The sequence below is a fragment of the Convolutriloba macropyga genome, unplaced genomic scaffold, assembly GCF_964194025.1.
Source record: "Convolutriloba macropyga unplaced genomic scaffold, txConMacr16.3 SCAFFOLD_2495, whole genome shotgun sequence".
Lineage (NCBI taxonomy): Eukaryota > Metazoa > Xenacoelomorpha > Acoela > Convolutidae > Convolutriloba > Convolutriloba macropyga.
The window spans coordinates 369-27,810 of NW_027450958.1; the positions used below are offsets into that span (position 1 = coordinate 369).

General features: G+C 34.9%; 1 protein-coding gene across 2 annotated transcripts; it reads right to left on the bottom strand.

Moving 5' to 3' along the window:
- Positions 1 to 13,545: 13,545 nt before the first annotated feature.
- LOC142356307 (uncharacterized) lies at positions 13,546 to 27,050 on the bottom strand. 2 transcript variants are annotated; one of them, XM_075408243.1, is made up of 8 exons: positions 26,652 to 27,050; positions 25,937 to 26,020; positions 20,999 to 21,326; positions 19,906 to 20,061; positions 15,643 to 15,987; positions 15,275 to 15,455; positions 14,785 to 15,001; positions 13,546 to 14,006 (listed from the first exon to the last, which is right to left on the bottom strand). In XM_075408243.1, exons 1-8 carry the CDS (start codon positions 26,739 to 26,741, stop codon positions 13,737 to 13,739), a joined length of 1,671 nt encoding a protein of 556 aa, XP_075264358.1. In that variant the 5' UTR covers positions 26,742 to 27,050; the 3' UTR covers positions 13,546 to 13,736. The 2 variants fall into 2 exon arrangements, with proteins under 2 accessions (XP_075264358.1, XP_075264357.1); XM_075408242.1 differs by having other exon boundaries at positions 13,547 to 14,030; positions 26,652 to 27,049.
- Positions 27,051 to 27,442: the final 392 nt, after the last annotated feature.

The following is a 27,442-nucleotide window of genomic DNA, read 5'->3' on the forward strand; positions in this document are numbered from 1 at the left end:
ATCCTCGAATCTTGCCAACTCTGTTTTTGTGTGTTCGAATTGAGAACGCCAACAACCTCTCGCACGTCAGAAGAATAGTAGCGGACAAAACGACTATATTTGCGGCTGCATTCCCAATTTTGACCTCTTTTGAAAGAAGGAAGTAGCTCTTTTCCCACGCAATCACAAACTCCGTGGAGTTCTTGGAAACCGCCGAAGTTTGCGAAATGTGTGGGTGTATGTATGTGTTCACAAAGTTTATTTCCTCTCCTAGTCGCTGAAAGACCGCTTTGTTCAACAACATCAAGTTCAAGCTTCCCCCACCAAGGACGTAGAACGCGTGATTGTCCAGTAATTCCTCAAATATATGCAAAGCATTGTTAGGGTTTGGGTCTGACACGATTTGAATCATTTCGTTCAAACTCAGCCACAAAAACAAAGTTATAAATTTTGGAGTATTTGTAATTTCAGGATGGTAGCAGCTTAAATGCAACACTTGTTTTAAGTTTCGGTTTCCTGGGATTTCGAAAAATGTGAAGTGAGTGCTGTTTGTTGCCGAATCTTTGCCGACCCAAGTCAGAAAGTCACCTTCAACGCTGCTGGCTACATATGTGCAAGGGACCGAATTGTTCTTGTGGCCGAAAACTTTGATTTCGCAATCGCAGAATTGTTCCAGAAACGTGTCAGAATATCCATCGACTACTGGAACCATGAAGAGAAGAGATTTCCCGTGGTCGCCTCCATTGTCCACATAATTTATTTGACTTTGAGTTGTGTTGGCGCTTTTCACCGTATCTAATACGTCAAAAACTACCAGAACGCTCAGTAGGCTGGCAATGATAAGAATAAGAATTATGGACAGGAATGTTTTGCGCTTTCCAAACATAATGTCTCATATATGCTGACCAATTTAACAATAGCTGTTTCCTCTGATATTTCTCACATCATGCAAAAATTTGAGATGAAAAAGTTTGCTGAAGATTGTAATTATGCGACCATGTCGGTGAATTCACCGGAGGAGGTGTGATTAAATAGAATGAGGAGAATAAGGAAGTTGTTTGTTCAGAAAGATTTGTCGAGAAGTTGATTTCAGCTTTGTCCATCTGTATAGGACTTCTCACGACTAAAGGTGTTTGATCATAAGTCACCGGAGAATCTGAGCATTATACCGCAAGGCGAACTTGAATTGCATATTGCTGATTTCGCCCGCGTGGAACTCGGTTACTTTAAATGCGGAATTCAGGCTATATCCTTTTTAGCCTGAATTCCGCAAAAATGGTTTTTCCTAATTTTGTGGAATTGCTTTACGTTCAAAAACGGGATTTGGTTACCAATTCCGGTAACTTATTTCCATGATTTGGTAACCAAATTACATATTGTTAAAATCCAAAAAATGTGTTATAAAATTCCAAGGTTTGGAAGATAACCGAATGCACCATAAAAAATTTAGCTACTATATCTGAATATAAAGTAATTAACATGTTAAAGTTTGGTATTTTGCTGTTGTTGTTTGGGTGATAAAACAGCCAGGGGTGATCAATTTTTTACAATGGGACATCACTGACGAATAAGTGCAAAGGATCAAAAGCGCACCTATATAAGACTCCAACGCCAGATTCCTCAGAAAACAAGGTTTGGAAAACAGTCTTATCCCTTTAAAGCTCTGATAAAAAAAGCAACCCAATCCCGATTATCACCTCATTCGATAAAGTTGCCATCGCAAGAAATATGTATCAAAAAACGCGCGAAAGAGCTTCTAGATGGATTAGTAGGAGTTGTAGCCCAATGACAAACGGTCGTTAGTTTACGATGTCAAAAAGTATAGATCTTGGACTAAAAGAGCACACTGTCAGAGACAACGACATGGCAAAACTCGGGGCCTGTGCGTAAAAAAACGACCCTGCTATCAAAATATACAGCTTGAAGATCCAGCTGCCAACAGAGCACTAAATTCACACGCCAACAAGATGCGCATCCCGAAACTGAAACAATCAAAGAGGAAGCGGAAACAAAGGTGTCCTAAGAGCGCGATAATCAAACAGTTACGCCAATAAAAGCAAAACAGACTTCTAGTGCTGACCACTGTACAGATGAAACTGCTGACGAGTTCAATGTTTCGCAAACAATTGGTGGACGCAATACAAATTACCAAAATGATATGGCATCGGTATAGTTAACGCTATCTGATCAAATACATTCACGGCAGACTTGGAAAGAAAGTAAGACCAAGAAGACTTCAGCTCTAAACAAGCACTATTTGGAGGTCAGATACCTTCCACACTCATCCTTGACATCAAAATTTGAACAAGTACAGAATGCAATTGATATCCAGAGCTCAAAACAGTCCCAAATAGTAAAAAAAAAATTCCCAGACAAAATAGTCCGAATTAAATATAGAGTCAAACATATGCACATCAATTAACAAAGAAACCCCTTAAGTTATTGACATGATTATATCTCTTTGAACAAAAACTAAGCTCATTACAACAAAATTTCCGCCAAATAATGTATTTTGTCCTAGTTCATAATGTAGGTTTTGCCCTAATTCATATCAACTAAAAACAACGCATTCAGAAGCTAAACTCACAGATTAAGTTTGTCAATTGTTTTTAGATTATATTTACAATTGTTCGGATTTTTAAATTGGGATTATTTTGTCTAGGACTGTTTTGTCTGTTTTCGTGGAACTGTTTTGCTTGGGGCTGTTTTGTCTGGGTCTTTTTTGTCTGAGATTGTTTTGTCAGTTAGTCAGTTAGTAGTTTTTATCAAGCTAGAATGTTAAATAGGGCAACCATTTCCGTAGTTTAAAAACTTAAACTTCGTTAAGATTCGTTTCTAGTTAAGCTAAAGAAATTGGTTGTTGAGAAAGGTTTTAGGTTCTTAGAGATGTTCCGACATGCGGCAATTTGTTTTCTGTTTCTGTTTCTCTTGATTTGCAGAGGTGTATTAACGTTGAATAGATGACATTGTTTCAATCACCGAATGGTAGGCTTATGAGTTTTTAACGTTAAAATAATTGTCAACTTGATGTTTCCCAATTATTTTTCATAGTATCATTAATAAAAGATTCCTCTGACAATCTAAGAAATCCTATGAAAACTTTTTAATGTTTCCAGTTGATGATTTGCTTCAGGGTTTTGACTATGTGTATTCGAAAAAAAAGAGATTTGCCTGCACATGCTTGTCTTTTTGTAGTCTGATCTACTTCTCTCCTTAAAAACGAGTCCCGTTTAAATTTTTAATAACATTTAATGGAGGCTGAATGTTGTTTCAATTGATCAATCCGGTTTTACTTGAATTTGTCACAATGTGGGTTTTTTAAACGATTTGTAATGCTTTTCTTGAATTTTTTTGTGTTGTGGTTTTTGTTTTCTTGTCTTTCATTCTCATTGTTGACCGATATATGATCAGCTTTTTGCTGACCCACTAACACACTTTTAGATTCTTTTGGCTAATAAAGTGTGTTTTTTAACATGATTTGAACGCTAGGCAATTAAAATAACGGAGAGGTGAGGTATTTGTTTTCCAAATAATTGACGCTAAAAAGTTCAATTTTTTATGGAGTGATGTTTAATTTCATCTTTCTTTACTTATTATGCAGAAGTTTTTGCCATACTCACTGTTTAAAGATATTGCAATTGTAAAAATAATGGGATATCATTATTCAAATAATCTTAATGATTTGAAACTGCAAACCTGTTCTGCTTTTTTTAGTTTTCTTAAATCGTCGTCAAAGGTGTTGCGACCGTGGCAAAAAACATCACTTGCCACATCCCTTGGCAAGAACTTAAAGAACGATTTTCTCAACACCCATCAATTGAGTTTGTCTGCATGATGCCAGTCGCTACGGCAAATTGTAGGAGGTTGTAGGTCACTAGTTTTACAAATTTATTGAACTCTCATGACCAGCACGACTCAGAAAATGGTGTCTGAACCGGTGTATGAAGTCCAAAACAGAAATTTAATCTTTGCCTAAAATTTCGTCAAAGTTAATGTTAATCAGGTAATGTTTTTAGGAATAATTTTTTGCTTCAACGTCTATCCAGGACATCAGTTTTGTTACTCGTCAAAATTTAGCTCTCTTTTGAGAAAATTGTTTTTTCTTTTTCAGAAGTTATATTTTTGTTTTTTCCCTTAACCATAGTTTTTGTTCAGAAAATTGTTTTGGCAATTCTAGTTAACAAAAATTGATCAACTTCACTGAAAGACAATCCATCAAGAAACAATGAGAATCCCGTACTGATTTCATATTGAATTTTATTATATCTCTACTTTATTTGGTAAATAATCGGGCCGAAGGATGAGCGGGGCAGGTACATTTTGTGCGAACGCACATTACTGAGCCTCATTATTATGTTTTTCTATGACCTTTGCCAAGATACGGAACAAGGCAGCTCAGTAATGTGCGATTGCACATAAGGTTCCGACCCCGCTCATCCACAATTTTGGCATAATTGTCTACCAAATGAGGAACAGATAGAAAAACACAAAAAAATTCAAGTATTTTTCAAAAAAAAGTAGTGTATGAACCAAAAGACAGCCTCCAAAGCAAATGACTTACTGGAGTAAAAAATGATGCTTTAGATTGATGAGATATGCCGATAATAAGAAAGCGAGCAAAGACGAACGGCAAAATCCAACAACAACAAACATAAGTTACATCAAAAAATTTATGTCCGTTTCAAAAAACAAAACTTAATAACAAAGTCAAAATATCGTCAGATTAAACTGAAAATAAGCAAAATAACTTGTAATTCACCAGAAAAAAATGGTTATTCACTTGTTCATAATAAAGCTTGGTTACGATTAGACAAAAAAGAGCAGAAACTTTAAAGTTAGAAAATTCGCTGAATTAAAAAAAAAACTTCAAAAAAACTTCAAAATTACTTCAAGGTAATGAAAACCATTAGGAATCAACTTAAATAGCCCATAGGTGTAAACCTACCAATGCTTCTATAGAAGCAAATTAAGAACTGTTGATATTCAATTTTTTATGCAGTTACAAAAAGAACATCAAATAGACAACAAACTAAAAATAAATTAAAACTTTCCAGAAAATGCTTTGGAAGCCGTAAAGGCATATATTGGCCCTCAAAATGTGTTCGATTGCACCTTCATCTAAAACCAATATTGTATTATGTAGCCGCTCATTAATGAAATTGAGCAATAATTAGACAAAAGCATGCAAAATTATAAAATACTTTTTTTTCGAAAAAAATCTATTTCCAAAGACATGAAAGCCATTAATTACAAAATGAAAAATTTGAATAGGTTCGTCCACTCTTTCGAAGGAAACCCTTGAGACCTGCAATTATCCAGAATATGTCTTACGTCTATAAAAAGAGCGTCAAGTATGACAAAAATTGAAAATTCATTTTCTTTTTTTTGTGAAAAACCCGTTTGGAAGCCAGTAAATTCATAACGAATTCTCTTAAGAAATTAGATTTTGTGACACCAATCCCTTTTGACACCTTCCTTTGAAATATATTATCTGACCTCTCATTAATGAAACTAGGTAACAAAAAGACCACAAAGAAAAAAAGCAAGATTATATAATACTTGTTTTTATCGAAAAAAATTTGTTTCCAAAGACATGAAAGCCATTAATTACAAAAAGAAAAAATTGAAAAATGATCCGTTTATTCTTTCAAAAGAAGCCTTCCTTTGAAATATATTATCTGACCTCTCATTAATGAAACTAGGTAACAAAATGACCACAAAGAAAAAAAGCAAGATTATATAATACTTGTTTTTATCGAAAAAAATTTGTTTCCAAAGACATGAAAGCCATTAATTACAAAAAGAAAAAATTGAAAAATGATCCGTTTATTCTTCCAAAAGAAGCCTTCCTTTGAAATATATTATCTGACCTCTCATTAATGAAACTAGGTAACAAAAAGACCACAAAGAAAAAAAGCAAGTTTATATAATACTTGTTTTTATCGAAAAAAATTTGTTTCCAAAGACATGAAAGCCATTAATTACAAAAAGAAAAAATTGAAAAATGATCCGTTTATTCTTCCAAAAGAAGCCTTCCTTTGAAATATATTATCTGACCTCTCATTAATGAAACTAGGTAACAAAAAGACCACAAAGAAAAAAAGCAAGATTATATCATACTTGTTTTTATCGAAAAAAATTTGTTTCCAAAGACATGACAGCCATTAATTACAAAAAGAAAAAATTGAAAAATGATCCGTTTATTCTTCCAAAAGAAGCCTTAGAGACCTGCAATTATCCAGAACATGTCTTAAGTCTACAAAAAGAACGTCAAATATGACAAAAAATCAAAAATTAATTTCCTTTTTTTTTGTGAAAAACCAGTGTCGAAGCCAGTAAAGTCATTACGAATTCTTTGAAAATATTAGATTTTGTGACATTGATTCCTTTTGACACCTTCCCTAGACAAAAATAATGTCATCTTTAACCTTTAATTAACGAGACCATGTAACAAACAGACAATAAAAGAACAAAATTGCGAAGTTGAAATGATTTTTTTTTCATATTGGGAAACAATTGTTTTCATGAAAGCCATTATCTATCTTCCAATATCAGAAAGTCGGCTCATCTACTCTTCCAGGAAAGGCCAATCAAACTCGGTCATTGTACAGGACTAAAAAGACAAATTAAAAACGACAGTTAAAGACGAAAATAAAAAAATTCAATTAAATTCTACGAGAAAGTATTGTCGAAGCTATAAAGAACAACAATCTATATCATTAAGGATTTAAGTATTATCAATTGTGCGCTACTTTTAACGCCAAAAGTGTGATATATGAAATGACAATAACGTGATAATTTGACAAAACTAGTAAACATGAAAAATGGGCAAATACCAAAAATTAAAAAAAAATGTGAAATCTATTAGTATCAAAGCCAGAATACCATAACTTAAGGCGTAAACCGCAATAACGACTAAATTTGACTTCAGCAGTAAGAAGGAGCACTCTTTGATTGCTGACACTAAGCTACAAGTTTACAAAATTAAGACAAAAATGGAGGCAGAGTTCAATAAGACTTTTTTTATTTTAAACTCAGACATTTTAAAAGTCAAAACGACAAAAAGCTTTCAAAAAAATCAACTAGATAATTTAAATTTGAGCTAATTAGGAAGCCAATAGGACCTATCACTAGTGAGCTTTGGTTTGAAATGTTCGCAATTTTTTTTTATAGAAAACCGACTGACGACAATCGGAATTATTTTTGGATTGTAACGGTCCAAGATTGGTACAAAACTAGTCCTGCTAATGCTGATTGTCCTTTAGGAATTTTTTATTTTGGGAATGTCATTGATATAGATATTTTGTTAGTTAAAAATTCAAAAATATTAATGCGTTTTTGATAATCAACGAATAAAGTTAGCAAAAAACGGCAAAGTTTTACAGAGCACTCTCAACGGAAGTTGAAGTGGAATGAGTCCCCTTTTCAGTCTACAAAGATTGTGTTAGTGGTGTTTGGGTGTGCAATTCCTGCAAATTTAATCAGAGTGGACTAAAGAAACTTATTTCATGCTGTTTTTGATGAAAAATTTGAATTTTGTGAAATATTTGGCCGGAATTTGTGACAAAAAAATTCAATGAAAAAGCCGACAATATATTTTGTCTTTAAGCGCAAATTCAAAAACATGTTCTTGAAAAAAATTATTAAATTTTATCAAAATTGGCGAAATTTTAGTCAAAAATTTCGAAAAAATTGAATGAAATCAACGGAATTCTTTCTATTTTCTCGAAAGTTTAAACCTTGATATCTTCCTGTCAAAAACGAAAATCAAAAAAATCTTTTTAATTCCATATTCTACGCTGGAAAAGCTTTCTAATGATACCAGTCTCAACTCTCTACGATGAATATATCGATCGGCCAAAATTGACTGAACAAAAAAACCCATTTGAGTATATAGTTCCTCCCCCCCCCCCCCGCAAGAGGGGTCGGAACAATAAATGAAATCGTGACGCTTCCCTACTTTCTCGAAAAAGTCGACAGTATTAACAATTTTATTCAAGTAACCGTTTTTCTGTTTTCTAAAAAGTTATGTAACTTCTTGTGAAAATGTAAGTCTATGTTTCTTTTCGTTTTGTTAGAATGTAAAAAGAAAAATAAAATTTGTTTAATTTTTGATCAAGCTGTAAATAAACCGACAAAAGAACAATTTAGGTTGCCTTCGCAACTCAATAAAGATGATGAAATATTCACACTTGCCGTTTATTTGTTCACCTCCCCGGAGGTGCGGTTTAGCAGAAACGTGAAATGATTTTTGTTTATTCAAATCTCACACAGAGTGAGCCAATCAAAAGATTTTTGAAATTAAGGTTTAATCAGGTGTTGGGTTATGTTTATTTTTGTTTATTTTTATTCTTGCATAATTACACCATAGATACAGCATCATTTAACAGTTGAACAATTTCATGATATTGTTTTCCTAAAACCAGTGCGATATTCATCTCGGAATTTCAAGGAAAAAGAGGAAATAATGATTATAGGGCCAATTATGCAACAACGAGGAAGTGCTCAAACCTTAAAAGGAAATAAAATCATTGAATTATTAAGCAGTGTACCGGGAAATTGTTTCAACGTCCATGACTCTGAACAGACTAATAGATTCTTTGAAAGGAGAATGCTACTGTTTACAATTCAGACCACTCAAAAATCTTACCTTCTCATTAGCAATTTGAAGAAATCTTCTTTAGAAAACATTAAAAACTATATAAGTACCATAGGTACCATTAAAGGGATTGTTAAAAAGGGGAAATTTTTTGGGCGATCGCTTCTATCACGCCGCAAAAAGTACACGTATATAGAGTAAATTTCGAAAATGTCGCTATGTTTACAGCCCATATTTTAAGATTAGAGTTGTCTTGCGTCTTGAGCTGACAGCGATGGTGAAGTCACTCGTTCAAGTTTGCTCAAAATTGGAAATATTCGTAACTACTAACCGCGATCATTATTTTGAAACAAGCGTGAAAATAATTCACATTTTGTTTGTTCTTTTTATCATCGCCCATGGTCACTGTTGTTCACTTTAGCCTCCTGCCCAAAGTTCAGGTATCTAGTTTCGGCAATCTGCTAACAACGTGTCAATTAGACCGATATGAAAAGACACCTACCCGTAATAAAAATTATTTCTCAAAACGGGCTCTGATTTAATAACTAAGTTAATTCCAAGGTTTGGATCTACTTGCAAAATTTTGAGCAGAACTATTTGGTGAAAATTGATTTCACCCTAGTTTAGAAGACCAAACAAAAACGAAAAAAATTGTTCTGCATTTAAACGTAAGAGATCGTCAGTATGCTCGGTAAAAAAAACTGTCGGTTTTTTCCATTGGAAAATTTGATTTTTCTTCATATAATGTAGTCAAACGTTATCATACGACTTCTTTGCAGGAATTTCAAACGCTCTTCTTGGAAAAAATTCTGAAAGAATGTGCAAGTTCATTGAAGTACAAATTTCTTGATTAGTTTTGAATTCAAAAATGTAATTTACTTGTTGAATATTGATCGAAAACCTGTTGATTAATTCGCATTTACTGAGTTTTGACATAGGTTATTGTAGTTTGCAAGCAAAATTTTTGACGGTTTGTTGCGCTTCAAAAGCTCCAATGCCGATCTTATTGTCCGGCCTGCTTCTCAGACCTGGTGTTTAAAAATCCTGGTGTTTCCCTAAAAGATACCGAATCTGTCTTAAGTTTAAAAACGACGATATCGAATCTTTCTTATGTTAAATAGCGAACAAAAACGACGATGCCGCCAAAAAAATCATAGGAAATTTTGTCATTTTTGGCTAGAAGAAGACAACGATACCGACGATTTCTTATGTTTGAAAAGAAAAAGCAAGGGGACTCTCAGCAAGGGGACTCTTTGTGAAAATGAGCGACAAAATTCACGTATTTTGCCAATGTTTCTATCGCCACTGTTATAGCGCTCTCATTTAACTGTGGGTTATATTGACGCGAAGTGAAACAATTTGACGAGGTATTGTCACAGTTGATAACAGAACCCCTTAAGAAACAAAAATTTCGAAGATGTAAGTCTTGTGGCGTAATGTTAAAAGAACGAAATGATGTTACACAGTGTCAGTACAAATTAGGACGTTGATGAAAGAAACCGTCAAAGTCTGTCGTCAGTTCAAATTGTTATGACCCAAGTTGAACCAAGACATTTACATTTCTTGATTCCTGCAGAAAAAGTCATCTTGGAACATTTTCAATGATGTAAATGTTACTTGGCAAGATTCATGCAAATCAGCCTAGTATCTTGCAAGATTTTTGAAATTGAAATTCAGAAGGCTCAAAAATAGTTCAAATCAACGGTTGTTTTGCAATTTTGATTGCACGACGCCCCCTGGTGCGCTCATTTAGGGCGCGGATCTCAGTCTGAAATTTGCTAAATTAACCTTTTTCTTGCAAGATATTGCAAAATAGCCATCTGATTTGCAATAACCGTGAAACGAATCCATTCAATTCACAAAAATCTTGCAAGTCAATTATCGTAATTGCAAGAATCGTGTCAGAAAACTGCCCTATTTTCACTGCGCATTACCAATGTCATGATAATATTTACACATCTATCTGATCTGTGCTCTTTTGCAATGTACTTATACTTATTTAAGTTAAGAAAACGAATGGGTGAAGAATAATTCTACTATCAGCTAGGTCTACAACAGAAAGGACATTATCTGACTGGTTCGAAAAGCACGGAGAAATTATTGTACGGTAGAGCAAGAAGAAAACAGCCTGAAAGCAGCGAATTTTTTAACCGCAAAGTATTATTCCATTATTTTCTAGCAATTTCGGTTAATTTTGGCATTAAATAAGTTTCGCAGCAAACAGAATCAGAAATTCAATCAATTAGAGAAACAATTCAGATTTCAAACGGCCTTTACTTGAACTGCAGTAATCAATATGATAACCTTGCGTTCAATTAGACCCTAAATCGCCAGATTTTGGGAAAATAAATCTCATGACCCACTATGATGATCATCGGAATGGACACAGTAAATTAAGAAAAGAGATACCAATTGACAGAGTGATTTTCTTATGAAAAAATGAAAAGTTGCTTACAAAATTATACTCACGGCTGCTTGTAAGCAAAATGACAGTGAGCATGATACTCATGAGAATTTACATTTGATCTAATGAACTGATATCATCTCTGGTTGAACGCCGCATAACCCTATATTATAAACAACATCAAAACATGTATGATCTATTTGGTATCTTTGGTATATTATAGAAAATGAAGCAGAAAAACAATTTTATCATTGCGCGGCTATTCATTTTTTCAGATTTGTTAGTCTGTCTGTATCTTGATTTTTTTAATACTGGTTTCCAATGTCAGTATAAAATACATCAAACTTTATAATCAATTATGTGAACACCATGTGAGCACAAAATAGCTAAGGAAAATTTATTCCAATAAAATCGGTGAAAATTGGCCTGTCAAACATTCAATTGTCTCCTTTTGCGAACAAGGGCGATAGGTTGATTCCTTAAATAAGTTGGAAAACAATTTCGAAAAATTATTCTGGCTAAAATAGAAGAAATTATCCAAAGAAAAGGTATACAAAAAGGGTCAAGCTTTTACATCTTCTGCAGGAACCATTTAAAATAGATAGCAATAAAATTTAAAGGCTCCTGTACTTCGGGAGGATGGTCGGTTGACGCCAAAACACTTTCTTTTGACCTTTCATTCTTTCAGCTCTTTGAGCACCTTTGAGAACTTTTCTTTTGTTTTTTAGTAGTCAACTGCCTCCACTTGAGTTTAGCAGTTGAATGTTTTGAATGAAAGAGAAGTTTAGATCACGCAAAAAAAATTCAAGGGCGTAACACTCACTTGAATGGTCAAAACGATCAAGCAAAAATTTTGCAGAGGGAATACAGACGGTAAAAACCGGAAACAACTTGAAGAATCGTACAAAATAAATAGCCTTCCCTAAAATAAGAAATAACAAAAAAAAATAATGACGGGAAAATTATTAGCCAAATGAAAATAGACATTGTTTTTAAAAAAAAGCAGACCACTTTTAGTTTTGGGGGTGGGTGCGCGTAGGGAGGGGCTGTTAGGGGCATGGGGATGTATGCAGGTTTCGGGTTTAGATATGTGATGGGGTTAGTTGGGGGGGGGGGGGTTCGGTCGTAAGGTAGGGCGCGCGGGTAGGATGGGATGTCTGTATTTTGAATAGAGAGAAGTGTCTAATAGTGGAAGAAAACTTCTTAAAAATCTGCAATGTTCCCATAAAGACAGAAATCAAATTTCGAAAACTAAAGTTGAGGTCTTGCACAAACTTTCTTTAGCTAAAAACCTGTAGAATATGAATACTCCTCTTCGAGTCGTAAAAACCAACACATTTACAATAAATGCTGCAAACTTCGTTCGAGGGCTAATTATCTCTCGTAACACTTCTAATGATCACTTATATTTTGTATTGATCACTTCTAAATGATCTTTTGAAAAAAACTTTACAAAAGACAAATCAGGCAACCAAGCATCAAGCTTTAACATTTTTACCGCAACGAAATGTTAAAATGTAATATCAGTGGTCTCCCCTAAAACAGCAGCAAAAAAATAGTACACAATTGTTTGTAAATAAATTGAATTAAAAAGACAATGGTCCTTTTTTAAAAAAATATTTGGGACACTAATTTAAGAATTATGTAAAATAAAATCTGTCCCCTAATTGAGGAATCAAACGCAGCATCGTTGACATTGATGCAATCCAAAAAAAAACTTCGTAAAAATTATTTTCTTCAACGGAAACTAAGTTGAAACAATAAAATCATGTTCAAATAAGCCAAGAATCTGGCAATTAATGAAGTCGCGCCTGATTATGTAAAAACTTGTATCTATGTCTGATTAAGAAACCAACAAAACACGTTGGTTTTATTGTGCTTTTGATGATTTTATTGTGCTTCTAATGATTTCTCAGTGCTTTTCAATTCCCAGTTGACTACTTCAAATCAATACAGTCCAGATGCAGGTAAAATAAGCAATGCTGCTGATTAAGCTGCGCAACCGATCAAAGCAAAAATGTACCCAGGTTGAGGACTCAGACTGAAAGACCATATGGCCAGACTGTCCCAGACACAAAGTACCTATGACCAGACCAAATTAGTGCGCTCGAAATTTAAAAATTTTTGCGTTCATGTCCAGGCTTTCCTCCTTTCAAAAACACCTATATCCATCCAGACTTTCGTGCGTTCATTTTTCTTTCCAGACCGTGTATTTTTCAACGCACGACGCCCCATGGGTCATTTTGGTCTGGACATATCAATTATCGGTCTGACACCTCAAATTGGGTAAGCATAGTTCAATTGATCAAAAGAAAAGAATTAATTCATTTATTCTGTCATGAAAATATACATCAAAAGTGAAAATCGCCTACGAAGTGGTGCTAATTTGCACTCGAATTTGCAAGAAACTGAAACTTCTCGAATGCAAGATTTTCCTATATACAGTGCCAGATTTTTAAAGAGAAAAATACGCGTTTCAAATAAGGTTACGCGACACTGCAAAAGTCAATTAAAAAATCTGGCTGAGCATCTCAAAAGCTTTGCGGTTTAGGTCCACTGCCAGATCTAATCATTGACTTCATGACATGAAAATAACCTAGGTGAGAAATGCAACATGACACCTGGACTGTAGTGATTGTTTATCGGAGAAGCGGGGCAGTGAGGAACAAAATAAGGATTAGCCAATTTTACTAACTATAATTGGGTCAATTTGCTAGGAACCATTTTAAAATCAGATTTCAGTTAATGAGTCAATCAGATCTTCTTAATTACAGGCTTTGACCTGTCTCGAGTCACAGACGGCTTTCTCAGCTTCACTTTCGCAAAAGGGTTGTCTCGATCAGAACCCTCTGAATCATCATTGCCCATCAGGTGGTTGGGTCCTCCCATAGGGGGAGGTGGGGGAGGGGGAGGGGCGGCGGCTGGAGTCATCATCATGAGAGGGGGTGCAGGTGGCGGAGGAGGGGGAGGTGCGGGAGCGCCCATTGACGACTGCGGTTGGTGGAAGGGAGGATCGGGTCGTTCCTGTAATATGACTGTTCTGCCGTCCTACAAAAGGAGGCGGAGGGTTGAATTTTTTTAAATTTTTACGGATATAATTTAGCAAATAAAATAAATAAAATATTTTACGGAAGTATTTCCCTTTCCCTGGTAAACTATGTGTGAACATAATAGCGCGTTTTTGATTTAATGATTGCTGGTATAGTAGCTTTGATAAGAGGAAAGACACTATCCATTAACATAATACATGCCATTATTATTTGAAGGTTGAGAGAGAACAACCTAATGTAAATTGTGCATAAGATCAGCTTGACATAGATTGACAAGATGCTCTACTTATTCAATGTATACTTGGCTAGAAAAAAGAAGCCATAAGGAGCCAGAAAGAGCGTGAGAACTGGTTATAAGAGAGGCTCAAGTTCAAGAGCTTAAGACCTTTTGGTGTAAATGGGTAGCACACTAGGCTTGCAAGTCGAGATACTGGTTCGAATCCAGTACTGGTCTATTTTCACACTAGTTGCACCTGCATAGACCCCCTTACAATTATGAGGGCTTGAAAGTATCAAACACAAATAATATTATAATTCTACAGCGGGAAACGATACATTTCCCATTTTTAACTGCCAAAGTTGCTGACGCTTGAGATTGTTGGGAGCCGTTTGAGAAATTACCACTCACAGATTACTATACCAGCCAGTGTTTTAAGAATTAGGGGCATGAAGTCGTGTGTCCAAATAATTACATGTCTAAAAATTTTCAGGAAAGATAGTATTGGCACTTATTATAAGCACGCACGAACTACCTGGTGAGAAATATGTTCCTTCATGTCCCTTCCATGGTAGTCGGGTGCTGGGAATTGTCCACCACTTCCACCACTTCCACCTGCTCCGCCTGTGTTGCGATTGGAAGCAGAATCGTTGCTTCCTCCATACTCGGATAGTCGTTCATACTCGTGTTCATGCTCTGCTGAGTCGGATCCAGGCACTGCTTGAGTGAACGATAGCGGGAACCAACCTTGCCTGAAAAATGGCTTTTTCAAAATAAATATTTTGCGGTATTTACTCACCAGTTACAAAGAAAAGAGCGGAAGCTGTTAGAAAAGGATTTTAACGAAAGGTTTAATCTTCTCTTGATAAGGGTGGAAAAGGTGGTAAATTTAAATGGATTTTCTTTGCTTAGGTTTAATACACTGCTAAGACTTTTTTGAACATTTCCCAAGTCATTTCGTTTCACATGAATGCTGAAAGCGAGTTCAATGGAATCTTTATAAAAAATACTCCCCAATTTCCTACCTGTTAGTTCGTCTATTGAGTCCATACTGCCACCCTTTGTGTGGGGGTGCCTTGTGAAGAACCTGAAGAATATCTCCAGCCTTGAACTCCAGCTGGATTGTGTCTCCTTGTTTGGGTGTGAATGGATGGGTGGCTTTCACTGCATTCAGCGACAATTTTCCACTTACTGGAGCTGAGGATCCTGCTCAAGAAAATATGTTTATCGGGAAAACAACTAGTCGAAAAAGACATCTTTCTAATACGAAATTTTGAAAACTATATTTCAAAGTTATCAAAACCGATCCGGAATTTTAAATTAATGACCGAGTTGTTCACGAAGTTTTTGATAAAAGCTGAATGAAATTGAACGACCTCTAAATTGTGTTAACCTTTCAAATTTCTTTCTCTGCTTCGAGATTTTGATCTCAGCCCATGATGTGCCCGTTCCCCTCGTTTTCTGTGCTTCCCGTGGGTAACCCTCAATTCCCCAGGTGTGCCTTGTTCGTCTAACTTTGAATTGCTACTAGTTGTACTGTAGATCTGCTTCGGGTTGTTCACTCCGATCGCAGCAGATCGGTTTTCGGACTTTGGAACCCCGGCTCGCTTGTCTTTGCTGGATCGTACGTGCTGGTTCCGCTGGAACTGGTTTGGCGTCTTTTTTGGGGCCTTGTCCCGTCTCTTGCTGACGCGTAGGGTGTTTGTTTCAGCTTTGCTTGGGCCCGGTTCATTGCTGGCTACACAAAAAATTTGTTGAAAAATTTGTTGAATAAGTGCCCAGATTTTCGGATTTTTAATAAGAAGTTTATATCAAATGAATTTTGTGAAAGTCTTAAGAATCCATTATTCACTTCCTTAATTGAGAACTTGTATAACCCAGTGAAACAAAACTAGATACATCTTGATAAGTAACACTAAAAACATGATAAATCTTGCCAAGATCTTGACATGGCACTTGCTTTGTTTTATTATATTGAGGCGACATAATCGAACAGCAATTGGAGTCTCTGTGTTATTCTCCTCACGCATTTGCGTTGCTTTGCACATCATACACCATTTCTTATTAGTTTTTGTTAGAGCAGAATTTCCAATATCGAATGAAAAAGTAAATTTGTGGACTAAGTTGCAGAGTTCCTTTTCACTGAAACAGGGCTCATCAACTTAACGCATAAAAATGATTTTTCATTCGATATTGGAAAGTCTGCTATAATAAACACAACTAAGAAATGGTGTATGATGTGCAAAGCTGAGAAAATGCTTCAATATTGGCGTTGATGGTTGACAAGAACAAAATTTCGTCAAACGATCATTTTTACGTGCTTCAAGTTCAATTTCGTAGCATCCTTTTAATCAGTTCCTGTCCCCAAACCTGTCACCATCCTTACGCACATTCTGAAGGTGAGCACCATCAGGTAAAAAGATGACTATTTATCAAACAAATGGATGTATAACTGTCAAAAATAAAAATAACAAAACTTTGCGTATGATCAGTGTGTCATCCTAAAATTTATTCAGTACAGTGCTCAAAAATCAATTTACAGAATTTTAGAAGTTCTCCTTGAGGACCGTTTCAATTTTGGAGAACTTTATGACGACATTATTTTTTTGCCTGCGAAGAAATAAACCCGCAGCTGAATTTGACATTCGACTGACGAAAAAACTGACGGCGTGCCATAAACTTTTAAAACCCGATTAAGTTTTCAGGTTGTCAAAAAAAACATATTAGCCTCATAAGCAGCATGCTCGAAACAATCGGTCACCAACAGAAAACATAGCAACAAAAAACAAATTTTCTTAGGATTTCTTAGGATTGTTTTCGAATATGGATTAAAACACAAAACGTCAATGAAATTTTATTTTGAATTTCCTGTGATATTCCTTGAAAAACTTCAATTTTGAGTTTTTAAGTCAAATTTTAGGTTAATTTTCTACTCCGATATACAACAAAACAAACAATTTTCCGTCTGGTTCTTAATTGCTTAAATTTTTTTTTTAAATCTGTGTTCAATAGTTGACTGAAGAATTTCCAAGTCGACGTGCCAGACAGAAGTGATTTCCGATCAGACTTAAGCCGATCGAACATTTTGTGTTTCCTTACCAAAACTATAGCGTCTGAAAATTGAATTGAGCTCAAAAATTTTTTGACAATAGTCTGGTTTTGCTCTAAACAGAGGTCACTTGCGACTGGCTTGATCTGATCCGATATGGATTCAAGTGAACGTCAGTTTGATCAGTCTGATCAGACAAATTTTCGAGCGCAATTTGATTTGATCAAAAACCATTTCAAGTACATTCCTTTCTATTAAATTTTTATAAAAAATTTTGAATAAGAGACGTTGTCACAGATAAAAGGCAGCAATGAAGAAGCTTTCTGATTAGCGGCTCATCTAGAATCTGAAGGATATGACCAAAATAAAGTGGTTCAACTGATAGCAACTGGCGGCCCATTATAAGTAATTTTGGGCAACAGCAGATTAAGACGATTTTGTAGAAAGCTACCTTAGTTTATCTTTAGGATCAGAAACATGCACTAATGGTGTAACTGCTGCTCTCCTATCAAAGTCAAGGAAAACTTTACACAGCCCAGTTCGTTTCAGCGGTTTCAAATCTGTCCGGATATTTTGTTTTTGCAGTTAACTTTTGTGAACTGTATTATTCGCTATACTGTAGATTACCGTTGCATTACTTGTTAATCTAATAACTAATTGCTCACTTTTGCTGTATAACAAACTTGTCTCTCTCAAAATAACAAAATATTACAAATTGAAAAAATCAAGTTTTTTGTTGAGTTTCTGTTAATAACACAATTTATAAACCAGTTATAGGAATTTCGTTTCAAACAAATTGTAGCCCTGTAACTTGGCGATAATTATGCAAAGTTTCAACCTGCTACAGTTACTCTTACTTAGGAACTTTGTTCTTCAGAACGAAATTTTTTTGAGAATATCAAGGTTAATTCTCTTTTCGGCAAATCCAAGTTAAGATAAAATTGTACAATCACCAATATGTTCTAACGAAAAATAACACGATTACAATAAAATTACCGCTCAAGAAAGTGTGTTTCAATACGCACAGTATGTCAGTTTAATAAGACAATATTAACGAGTTTCCACTGATTTTTGGTAGTTTTTTCAAGATCTATTTATACTGCCGTACATGTCAAAATTGCATCTCCAATTGGTTGTAGATCACTATGTTGTAAGATTCTCTGAATACCCTGAGTTCGGAGTTTGATATACCTTATACGGTGTCCCGCACTCTCTGAATTGTTATAAAAATTGCAAGATTCATCGAATCTGTCTTATCAAGTTGGGATCTCTTACTCCATTTGAGCTCTATTTGTGTGATTATGAACACTTGAATACGTTGCAATAATAGTGTAGTTCGAGTTTGAGTTTCAGTTTAACTTCATGTATGACAATTGCGTACTAATAAGAGTTACTAAATATAGATGTTGAACAAAGTGAACATATCCGTATGGCTTCGCTAGAATGTATCAATAAATTTTGCTTGTCATGCTATTCTAGCCTTGCTGATTGAAATTGCCATGAAGCGTTATTCAATTTGGTTGTTGAATTAATATGCTCAGCTACCACAAATGGCATAATAAACAAATTATTTTTCGACACTTTAATTTTCTCTTCATTAACAATACTCCAAGAATTGGTTTTCCCTCAGTTGAATATATTGCTTTAAACTTCCATTTTTTATTGAATATACTATCATCATATTTAGATATATGTTCATAATTACAACTTTTCTCTAATCAGGTTGTTACGAGCGCACTTGAGTCTGATTAAAGGCATTTTTAAGGGCGTTTGAGTCTTATTAGATGCAATTTTAAGCGCACACTAGTATAATCGAGCGCGCATTAGTCTGGTCAGAGAGCACTTCCGTCTGTCATCTCAACCTGAATTCATCGTTATCAAAAATGTCGGGCAATGAGATAAGTTTGACGTTCAGTTGAAATTATTTTTAGCTCTTGTGAAGAAAATATGAATTAATTTAACAAAACCATTTCAAGCACACATAAATCAAAACAGCGAGACTGCCTGCACAGTAAAATAAAGCATTTTTTTGATAAAATCAATGAAAAGTATATTTTTAACAATAGCCAATTTTGTCCTGTAAAAGAAATAGTTTTTGACAGAAGAGCTTCTAGAGAAAGAATATTATCAGTTGTGTTTGTTTTTTATTGTCATGTACAGAATGAACACGGCAGCAGAGCTTTGTTGTTGAATAACTATGAGAGGACAATAACAACACTCAAATCATGTTTTTTTAATCAACTCTCCGTTCTAGTAGCTGTCTAATTTAATACAAATTTCTCATACTGTTCTTTTAAGTAGGGTGAAAACCGGAAACACGGAAGTAGGGTGAAAACCGAAAACATCTTTAAAACGAAAACAGTGACGAGTCTCCAATCATACTCTAATCGAAAATCCAATGTTTGAGTGTTCATCGAGCGATTACTTCATCAAAAGGTTTTTCTCAGACAAAAAAACGCATCTAGTTTCATTTCTCGCAGAAGTCCAAAAAACGTCATTATGTTTTAATAGTTTTGGCAAAAAGGCACAATTTAGAGATAAGCCTCGCATTCTGACTCGGAACTTTCTCAACAACAGGTGCGCATAAAAGAACTCAAGACCCTGTACCTTTCTGAAGCGCGGACAAAGATGGATCTGAAATGACCATGCTGGGCGGGAGTTGTTTCCTCTGTTTCTGAATGGACATCTGTTGCCTCCTACGCATACTACTTCTTGGCTTCCGAATCAACACTTTCATCTTAGGCAAACTGCCTGCTTCACTCCCTAAAACACATAACAATATTCATCACGTGAACATAGTTTGCAGGTTCCTGGGCCAATTTTTCACCCTTATTCCACCCTTAGTTAGCGGGGATCAGGGTGTATTGCGTATTCCGCTCCAATTTATCGGGGAAAAATTGTAACAGTGTAATTTTAAAAATTGCACTGTATTTATACTCTTTTCTCTTCTCTTTTCACACTCTTTGCTGAGATTGTAATTTAGTGTTGATTGATAAAAAATTCAACTCTTACACAATTACCTTTATGACCAAACTGAAACCTGTAAAGCCAGTAGCAGGTGGCGCAATGGATAATGCACAAAGTGAAAGTAACATGTCCGACTGAGGGAAGATGGGGGATTAATGCGCACTACCTCCTTCCAATTTTATTTTTTAAAATTATACTCTTATAATTACACTCTTCCATCCTTAATGAAGCGAAATAGGGGTATAATTGTTCTTTATTTTTACACTCTTTGCAGTCTTTTCCCCGTTGTTTCCGGGGAAAATCCTCAGCCCGGGTTGATATCAAGTTGACACAGTTCCTTCTACTACGTATGTGAATAAAACAACACTGGTTTGAAAGCTGATTATGATTTGTGTGCTCTCGAGTGAGAGACCGGATTAGCCATTGGAGACTTAGAGGTCATGTACTATTTTGACAAAAGGTTTGTTAAACAAGTTAACTGAATAAAATTCATATTATGGAGCACTGACTTGATAAATCAAGAAGCCTGAACATTTTTTGAAAAAAAAGTCAGAAATGAAATTTCTCCGACAGCATAATTTTTGTACATGGAAGTTCTTTGATAACTACTCCTCCGTAAAACAACAAACCTATCCTGTTTTGGTTTCTTCATAAGACCATTATTGATCTTAAATATACTAAAATTATTGCAGCTCGCAGCTCGCAAATAAAATTATTGAAAACCCCATTTTACCCTCGGCGTTCTCTCTGATTATGATCCTCCTATCCTCACGGCCCATTGTGCCCACCGGATCTGCTGCACTTCCCTTTTTTCCCTTCTTCTTTCCCCCAGATCGACTTCCACTCTCAAGGTCTCCCTGTTGCCCACTGGGTCGAGGCTTCTTTCCCTTCCCTTTTCCACTCGATTGGGACGATTTGCTGCTTTTGCTGTCACTGCTACTGCTGCTACTCGAACTGCTGCTGGAACTGTTGCTGGAACTGCTCGAGTCCCGACTGCTCACATTTGTAAATTCACGCGAGACTACTCGACTGTGCGGAACACCACGCCGAAACTCAAACTCCTGAAAATTGACAGTCATTCATGAAATTTCAGAGGATTCCCGAGATAACGCCAAGCCACTATCATTACTGGGCAATTTTAATATGAGTACTGAATAAGAGAATTGATGATGCCGCTGATAAGGATTAGCAGTTTTTATTTGGCGTTGACCAACGCTTGTTGAGAGCAAGAAACGTCTAACACAGTTCAGAAGATGCCAAAAATTACAATATGCACTCTCAACATTTGCCTATCTTTTCGCAATCCTCAAACGTTTTACTTTTAATCTCATCAATCAAGCCTACGTTGGTCAAGAAGAGCTCCCATTGAAACCTTGTCAAGCTTATATTAGATAGATCCACAATTTGAAAAGAACTTTTGACTTTATGTGCAATCTTAGTAAAGATAATGCACTGATAACAATACAGTTTAAAAAACACTGGTTGAAATTATGAACCACTTCCAAAACTTTTTGATCTATTGAAGGTATGGCCTCACGCATTAGGCTTAATTTCAAATTGTGAGGAACGGTTTCGATCCCAGTACTGGTCACCTTACAAATTTGCAGGGCCTAAATTGACCAATAAAGAAAAAATTGAAGATGGATCATGCAAACGCAAAATTTTTCTATTGCAATCCATGTAGAAGTGCTGTGGTCATCACCAACGGAACTCCAAGAAGCGCTCCCGAGAATTATTTTTCCTGAAGGACAATATTTGTCGATAATTACTATGTTCTGAAATAAAGCGCAAAAGTTTGTCTTTTTTTATTGGCTGGATCGCCTGACTACGTTATACAGCCTATAGTGACATTTTGTTCACGTAAATTTTTAATAAATTATTACATGAAATGAAAATGAACTTTCAAAATACGATTACAAGACATCAAAATGAAAATTATACATAGATTATTTAAACACAAGAGGTGTTTCGACAATTTCCATGTTTCTTATCTTTTTATGAGCTTCTTATGCTTACTGAGAAAATATTTTTGATCTTAGTAGATTCCCTAAAATTCCTGTAAAAAACAAAATCTGATTAAAAAACAAAAATATGATTATTAAGAGCATGATGCACAATGATTACTAAAAAAAATTTTATGTTGTTCACCCAGGGCATAACAATTTCATACATAAAAAGCGCTTAAATAGCGCATTCCTTGCAGAAATTTACTCTACGTTTATTCTAGCTGATTTTTAATTTAAATTTACAAACATTTTTCTTTTCAAAGTTTGCTTTAATTTTATCATTTCAATTTTTCAACTGCAACAAAAATTCTTGCATTTATTTTTCTTGAATTTTTAATAGCGCTTATGTTTAAGCTGTTTCAGTTTTGTTGCAAAACTGAGTTTAAATGAAGTTGTCCCAAAATTACATGTGGTTGGTTTCTTGTGTTGCTCCATTGCCTAAGGATGTCTGAATCACTTTACGCTTAAGTAAAACAAAGAAGCAGTTTCGATTGAAAATTAGCTGAAGCTGTTATCTCAATCAAACATCTTTTAAACTGTGAGGCGAGGTTGGTATAATTATTATACTCAAGACGTCAGAAAATCGGGTGTTTTTTTGTTCCTATTAACAGTTGTATAAATTAAGCCACTGTCGGGCTGATTAAAAAAATTACTGTTGTTGTTTTACATTTGCACTTGTGTAATATCATTTTTCTTTGTAAATTATTAAACAGAAGTAAGGTTTCGCATTTTTTGTAATTCCATTGTAATTTATTTGGTCGATGAATCTGAAAGATTCAGTGCCCTTCTATCTGATTTGTTCAAAAACCTCAGAGAACCCGGGGTACGATTTCATCGGTCACTAAAACATCGAGGCAGAGAGCTTAGTAAGAAATATTGAACTTATAATATCATTTTTTTTTCTAATTCCAATTTTTAATAACAATCATTTCAGTTGGTCTTGAACAACGCTTGTTCAGCTAAACAAACGTCTGGCACAGTTCAGAAGATGCCAAAAACTACCATAAGCACTCTTAACTTTTGCCTATCGTTCTTACGTCTTTTCGTTCAAACAGTTGATATTTTAATCCCATGTTAGATTGAGGTAGTTTCATATCAAGTGACATGAGCCGCTGAGGCATGGCAATGGCACGCGGGGCATTGCCAAATGCACTGACTAAATATTATGCTAAAAATTCATTCTGGTAAGTTCAACATTAGGATGAAATATTGGTTATAATTTGGGTATTTTGTCTTGACACCGGCTGCTTTATTATCGGAGACGAAGATGTTTGGTTTAATTCAAGTCCTTTTTATTTTTAGAAACAGAACTTTTCTTTCACTAATCTGCAAAATTGTACTCTCAACTTCAATTTCAAAGCACAGATAAAGTTGCGTTGGGTAATTTTACAGTTAGAATTTTAACCATAGACATAACTTATAAATTTCTTTAGTTTTTCTATTACCTCATTCTCCTCATTACCCCTTTCTCTCACCTGGGGGGTGGCGACTGCGCGTCGACACGCCGAGTAACATTTAGTTGCTGGAGTTACCTTTACAGTATAGTTGCCTGTGCAAACGCAAAATTTTTCTATTGCAATCCATGTAGAAGTGCTTTGGTCATCACCAACGGAACTCAGAGAAGCGCTCCAGAGAATTATTTTTCCTGAAGGACAATATTTGTCGATAATTACTATGTTCTGAAATAAAGCGCAAAAGTTTGTCTTTTTTTATTGGCTGGATCGCCTGACTACGTTATACAGCCTATAGTGACATTTTGTTCACGTAAATTTTTAATAAATTATTACATGAAATGAAAATGAACTTTCAAAATACGATTACAAGACATCAAAATGAAAATTATACATAGATTATTTAAACACAAGAGGTGTTTCGACAATTTCCATGTTTCTTATCTTTTTATGAGCTTCTTATGCTTACTGAGAAAATATTTTTGATCTTAGTAGATTCCCTAAAATTCCTGTAAAAAACAAAATCTGATTAAAAAACAAAAATATGATTATTAAGAGCATGATGCACAATGATTACTAAAAAAATTTTATGTTGTTCACCCAGGGCATAACAATTTCATACATAAAAAGCGCTTAAATAGCGCATTCCTTGCAGAAATTTACTCTACGTTTATTCTAGCTGATTTTTAATTTAAATTTACAAACATTTTTCTTTTCAAAGTTTGCTTTAATTTTATCATTTCAATTTTTCAACTGCAACAAAAATTCTTGCATTTATTTTTCTTGAATTTTTAATAGCGCTTATGTTTAAGCTGTTTCAGTTTTGTTGCAAAACTGAGTTTAAATGAAGTTGTCCCAAAATTACATGTGGTTGGTTTCTTGTGTTGCTCCATTGCCTAAGGATGTCTGAATCACTTTACGCTTAAGTAAAACAAAGAAGCAGTTTCGATTGAAAATTAGCTGAAGCTGTTATCTCAATCAAACATCTTTTAAACTGTGAGGCGGGGTTGGTATAATTATTATACTCAAGACGTCAGAAAATCGGGTGTTTTTTGTTCCTATTAACAGTTGTATAAATTAAGCCACTGTCGGGCTGATTAAAAAAATTACTGTTGTTGTTTTACATTTGCACTTGTGTAATATCATTTTTCTTTGTAAATTAATTAAACAGAAGTAAGGTTTCGCATTTTTTGTAATTCCATTGTAATTTACTTGGTCGATGAATCTGAAAGATTCAGTGCCCTTCTATCTGATTTGTTAAAAAACCTCAGAGAACCCGGGGTACGATTTCATCGGTCACTAAAACATCGAGGCAGAGAGCTTAGTAAGAAAGATTGAACTTATAATATCATTTTTTTTTCTAATTCCAATTTTTAATAACAATCATTTCAGTTGGTCTTGAACAACGCTTGTTCAGCTAAACAAACGTCTGGCACAGTTCAGAAGATGCCAAAAACTACCATAAGCACTCTTAACTTTTGCCTATCGTTCTTACGTCTTTTCGTTCAAACAGTTGATATTTTAATCCCATGTTAGATTGAGGTAGTTTCATATCAAGTGTCATGAGCCACTGAGGCATGGCAATGGCACGCGGGGCATTGCCAAATGCACTGACTAAATATTATGCTAAAAATTCATTCTTGTAAGTTCAACATTAGGATGAAATATTGGTTATAATTTCGGTATTTTGTCTTGGCACCGGCTGCTTCATTATCGGAGACGAAGATGTTTGGTTTATTTCAAGTCCTTTTTATTTTTAGAAACGGAACTTTTCTTTCACTAATCTGCAAAATTGTACTCTCAACTTCAATTTCAAATGGAATTCAACATTTTCGCACATTTTGGTAACCTTTAAATACGCTCTCGGGCGACAATGATTTTGTTCTAACATAAACTTAGAGCGTAGAACTGCAGATTTATCCGAGTTATTATCAATATCCGCATTATTGAACTTTTCTTTTCGATAAAAAATAGTTGTTTATTTAATCGACGAATTAAATTATTAATTCGAGATGAGTGTTATAAAAATTTTCAACTCTGGTGTAACACTACTTTGGCATTAGAGTACAAAACGTTTGGCATTATTTTCTGGCCACTGTCGCGCTAGAAAGAGTGGCTAGAAAATGTGGCAGAACTTTGTTCTAATCACCACAAAGTTGGCTCAAATTATGTAAACTGGTTTTTAGCAAATTTGGATGTAATCATTTTTCTTACGTCTTCTGGCGACATGAGTTTGTGTTTCAGTTCCTCTGCCACTTGAGTCCATTGGATGGATTTGTCGCGCAGCGCAACTAGTTGCTAAAACACACAAATTGACCGTTTTACTCGCCAGGCTAAAGGTTTCCAACCTAAATACAATATGACCCTATGACTTTTTTTATAACGAAATGGCCTCTGATCAGAACTTCGCGTGCTTGAATTGGTCTCTGATAAGACCACACGCAACTTGTTGCCAGCCAGATCCTGTGAATTTGTGCGCGTGGCTCTGATCAGTAGTAATTTTGGTCTGGGACCTCGACAATGTTGAAGTGATCATAGTTTTAAATCTTGCGCACTGAAAATCTTTTTTAAAAAGTACACTTTGGCGTGTCTAGTACACAGCGAACAAACTTCAAAAACAGTTATCTTGTCTTTGATTTTACATTTTAACTTTTTTGAATATAATATTAAGATTTTGTTACCCCGTGAAGATTATTGTTGTTTTAATTAAATCTTTTTTAACAGAACTAGTGTTTGCTTTGGAACTGATAATAGTTTGCACAGGCTAATAAAACGTAGCCTCATGTAGTTAGAATATATATATATATATATATATATATATATATATATATATATATATATCCTATGAAAACAGTTAAAATATCAATTATAGAAGGTCACTATCTATCCTGAGGCAAGGGGGGGGGGGTTCCGAAAATTTCCCACCCACCGTTTGAAGGAAGTCGACGTATGCGTTGGTAATGTGTGCATTGATCTCGACGTATGTGGCGAGTAGACGTCGTTCCTCAATAGCAGCCATCCTGTACGCAAAGTCCTTGTACTCTCGCAAATCACGCTCAGAATTCTTAAAGTTCTCCAGGCTCTGAAACCAACACAAATGAATGAAAAGTTGGCAACTATACTGTAAATGTAACTCCAGCAACTAAATGTTACTCGGCGTGTCGACGCACAGTCCCCACCCCCAAGGTGAGAGAAAGGGGTAGTGAGGAAAATGGGGTTATCGAAAAACTAATGCTTTTCATAATGTTAAGACAATTGAACCAGTACAATTAAAACGCTCAAAACTATATACATAGAAGTTTAAATTAATTTAAGCTGAGTTATAGTTTTTAGAAACGAATATTGACGAGAAATGACACAAAGCAGTAATAAATAAGAAATGCATAATGAAGGAGTCTGAGCAAAACAAATTAAAAACGAAAAAAGAAAACAGAAATGAAACAAGAAAACGCAGCAATGTAAAAATAATATTAAAAAGATTATATAACTTAGTGACAGATCTATCATTAACTATTTTTTAAATTACTAAAGCATTGAAACACCATGAAACAACTAGTAGAAAAAAATGACGTATGTAAACGATGAGTTGACTGTCATAATGTTTTACTTCTTAGCTTGTTTTCACCTTATGTTTAACGAAATTTGTCATTTGCAGACAATTTTTGCATCCTATGAAATCAAACTCTATCAAACAAGCCATTGTTTCAAACAAATTGTGAT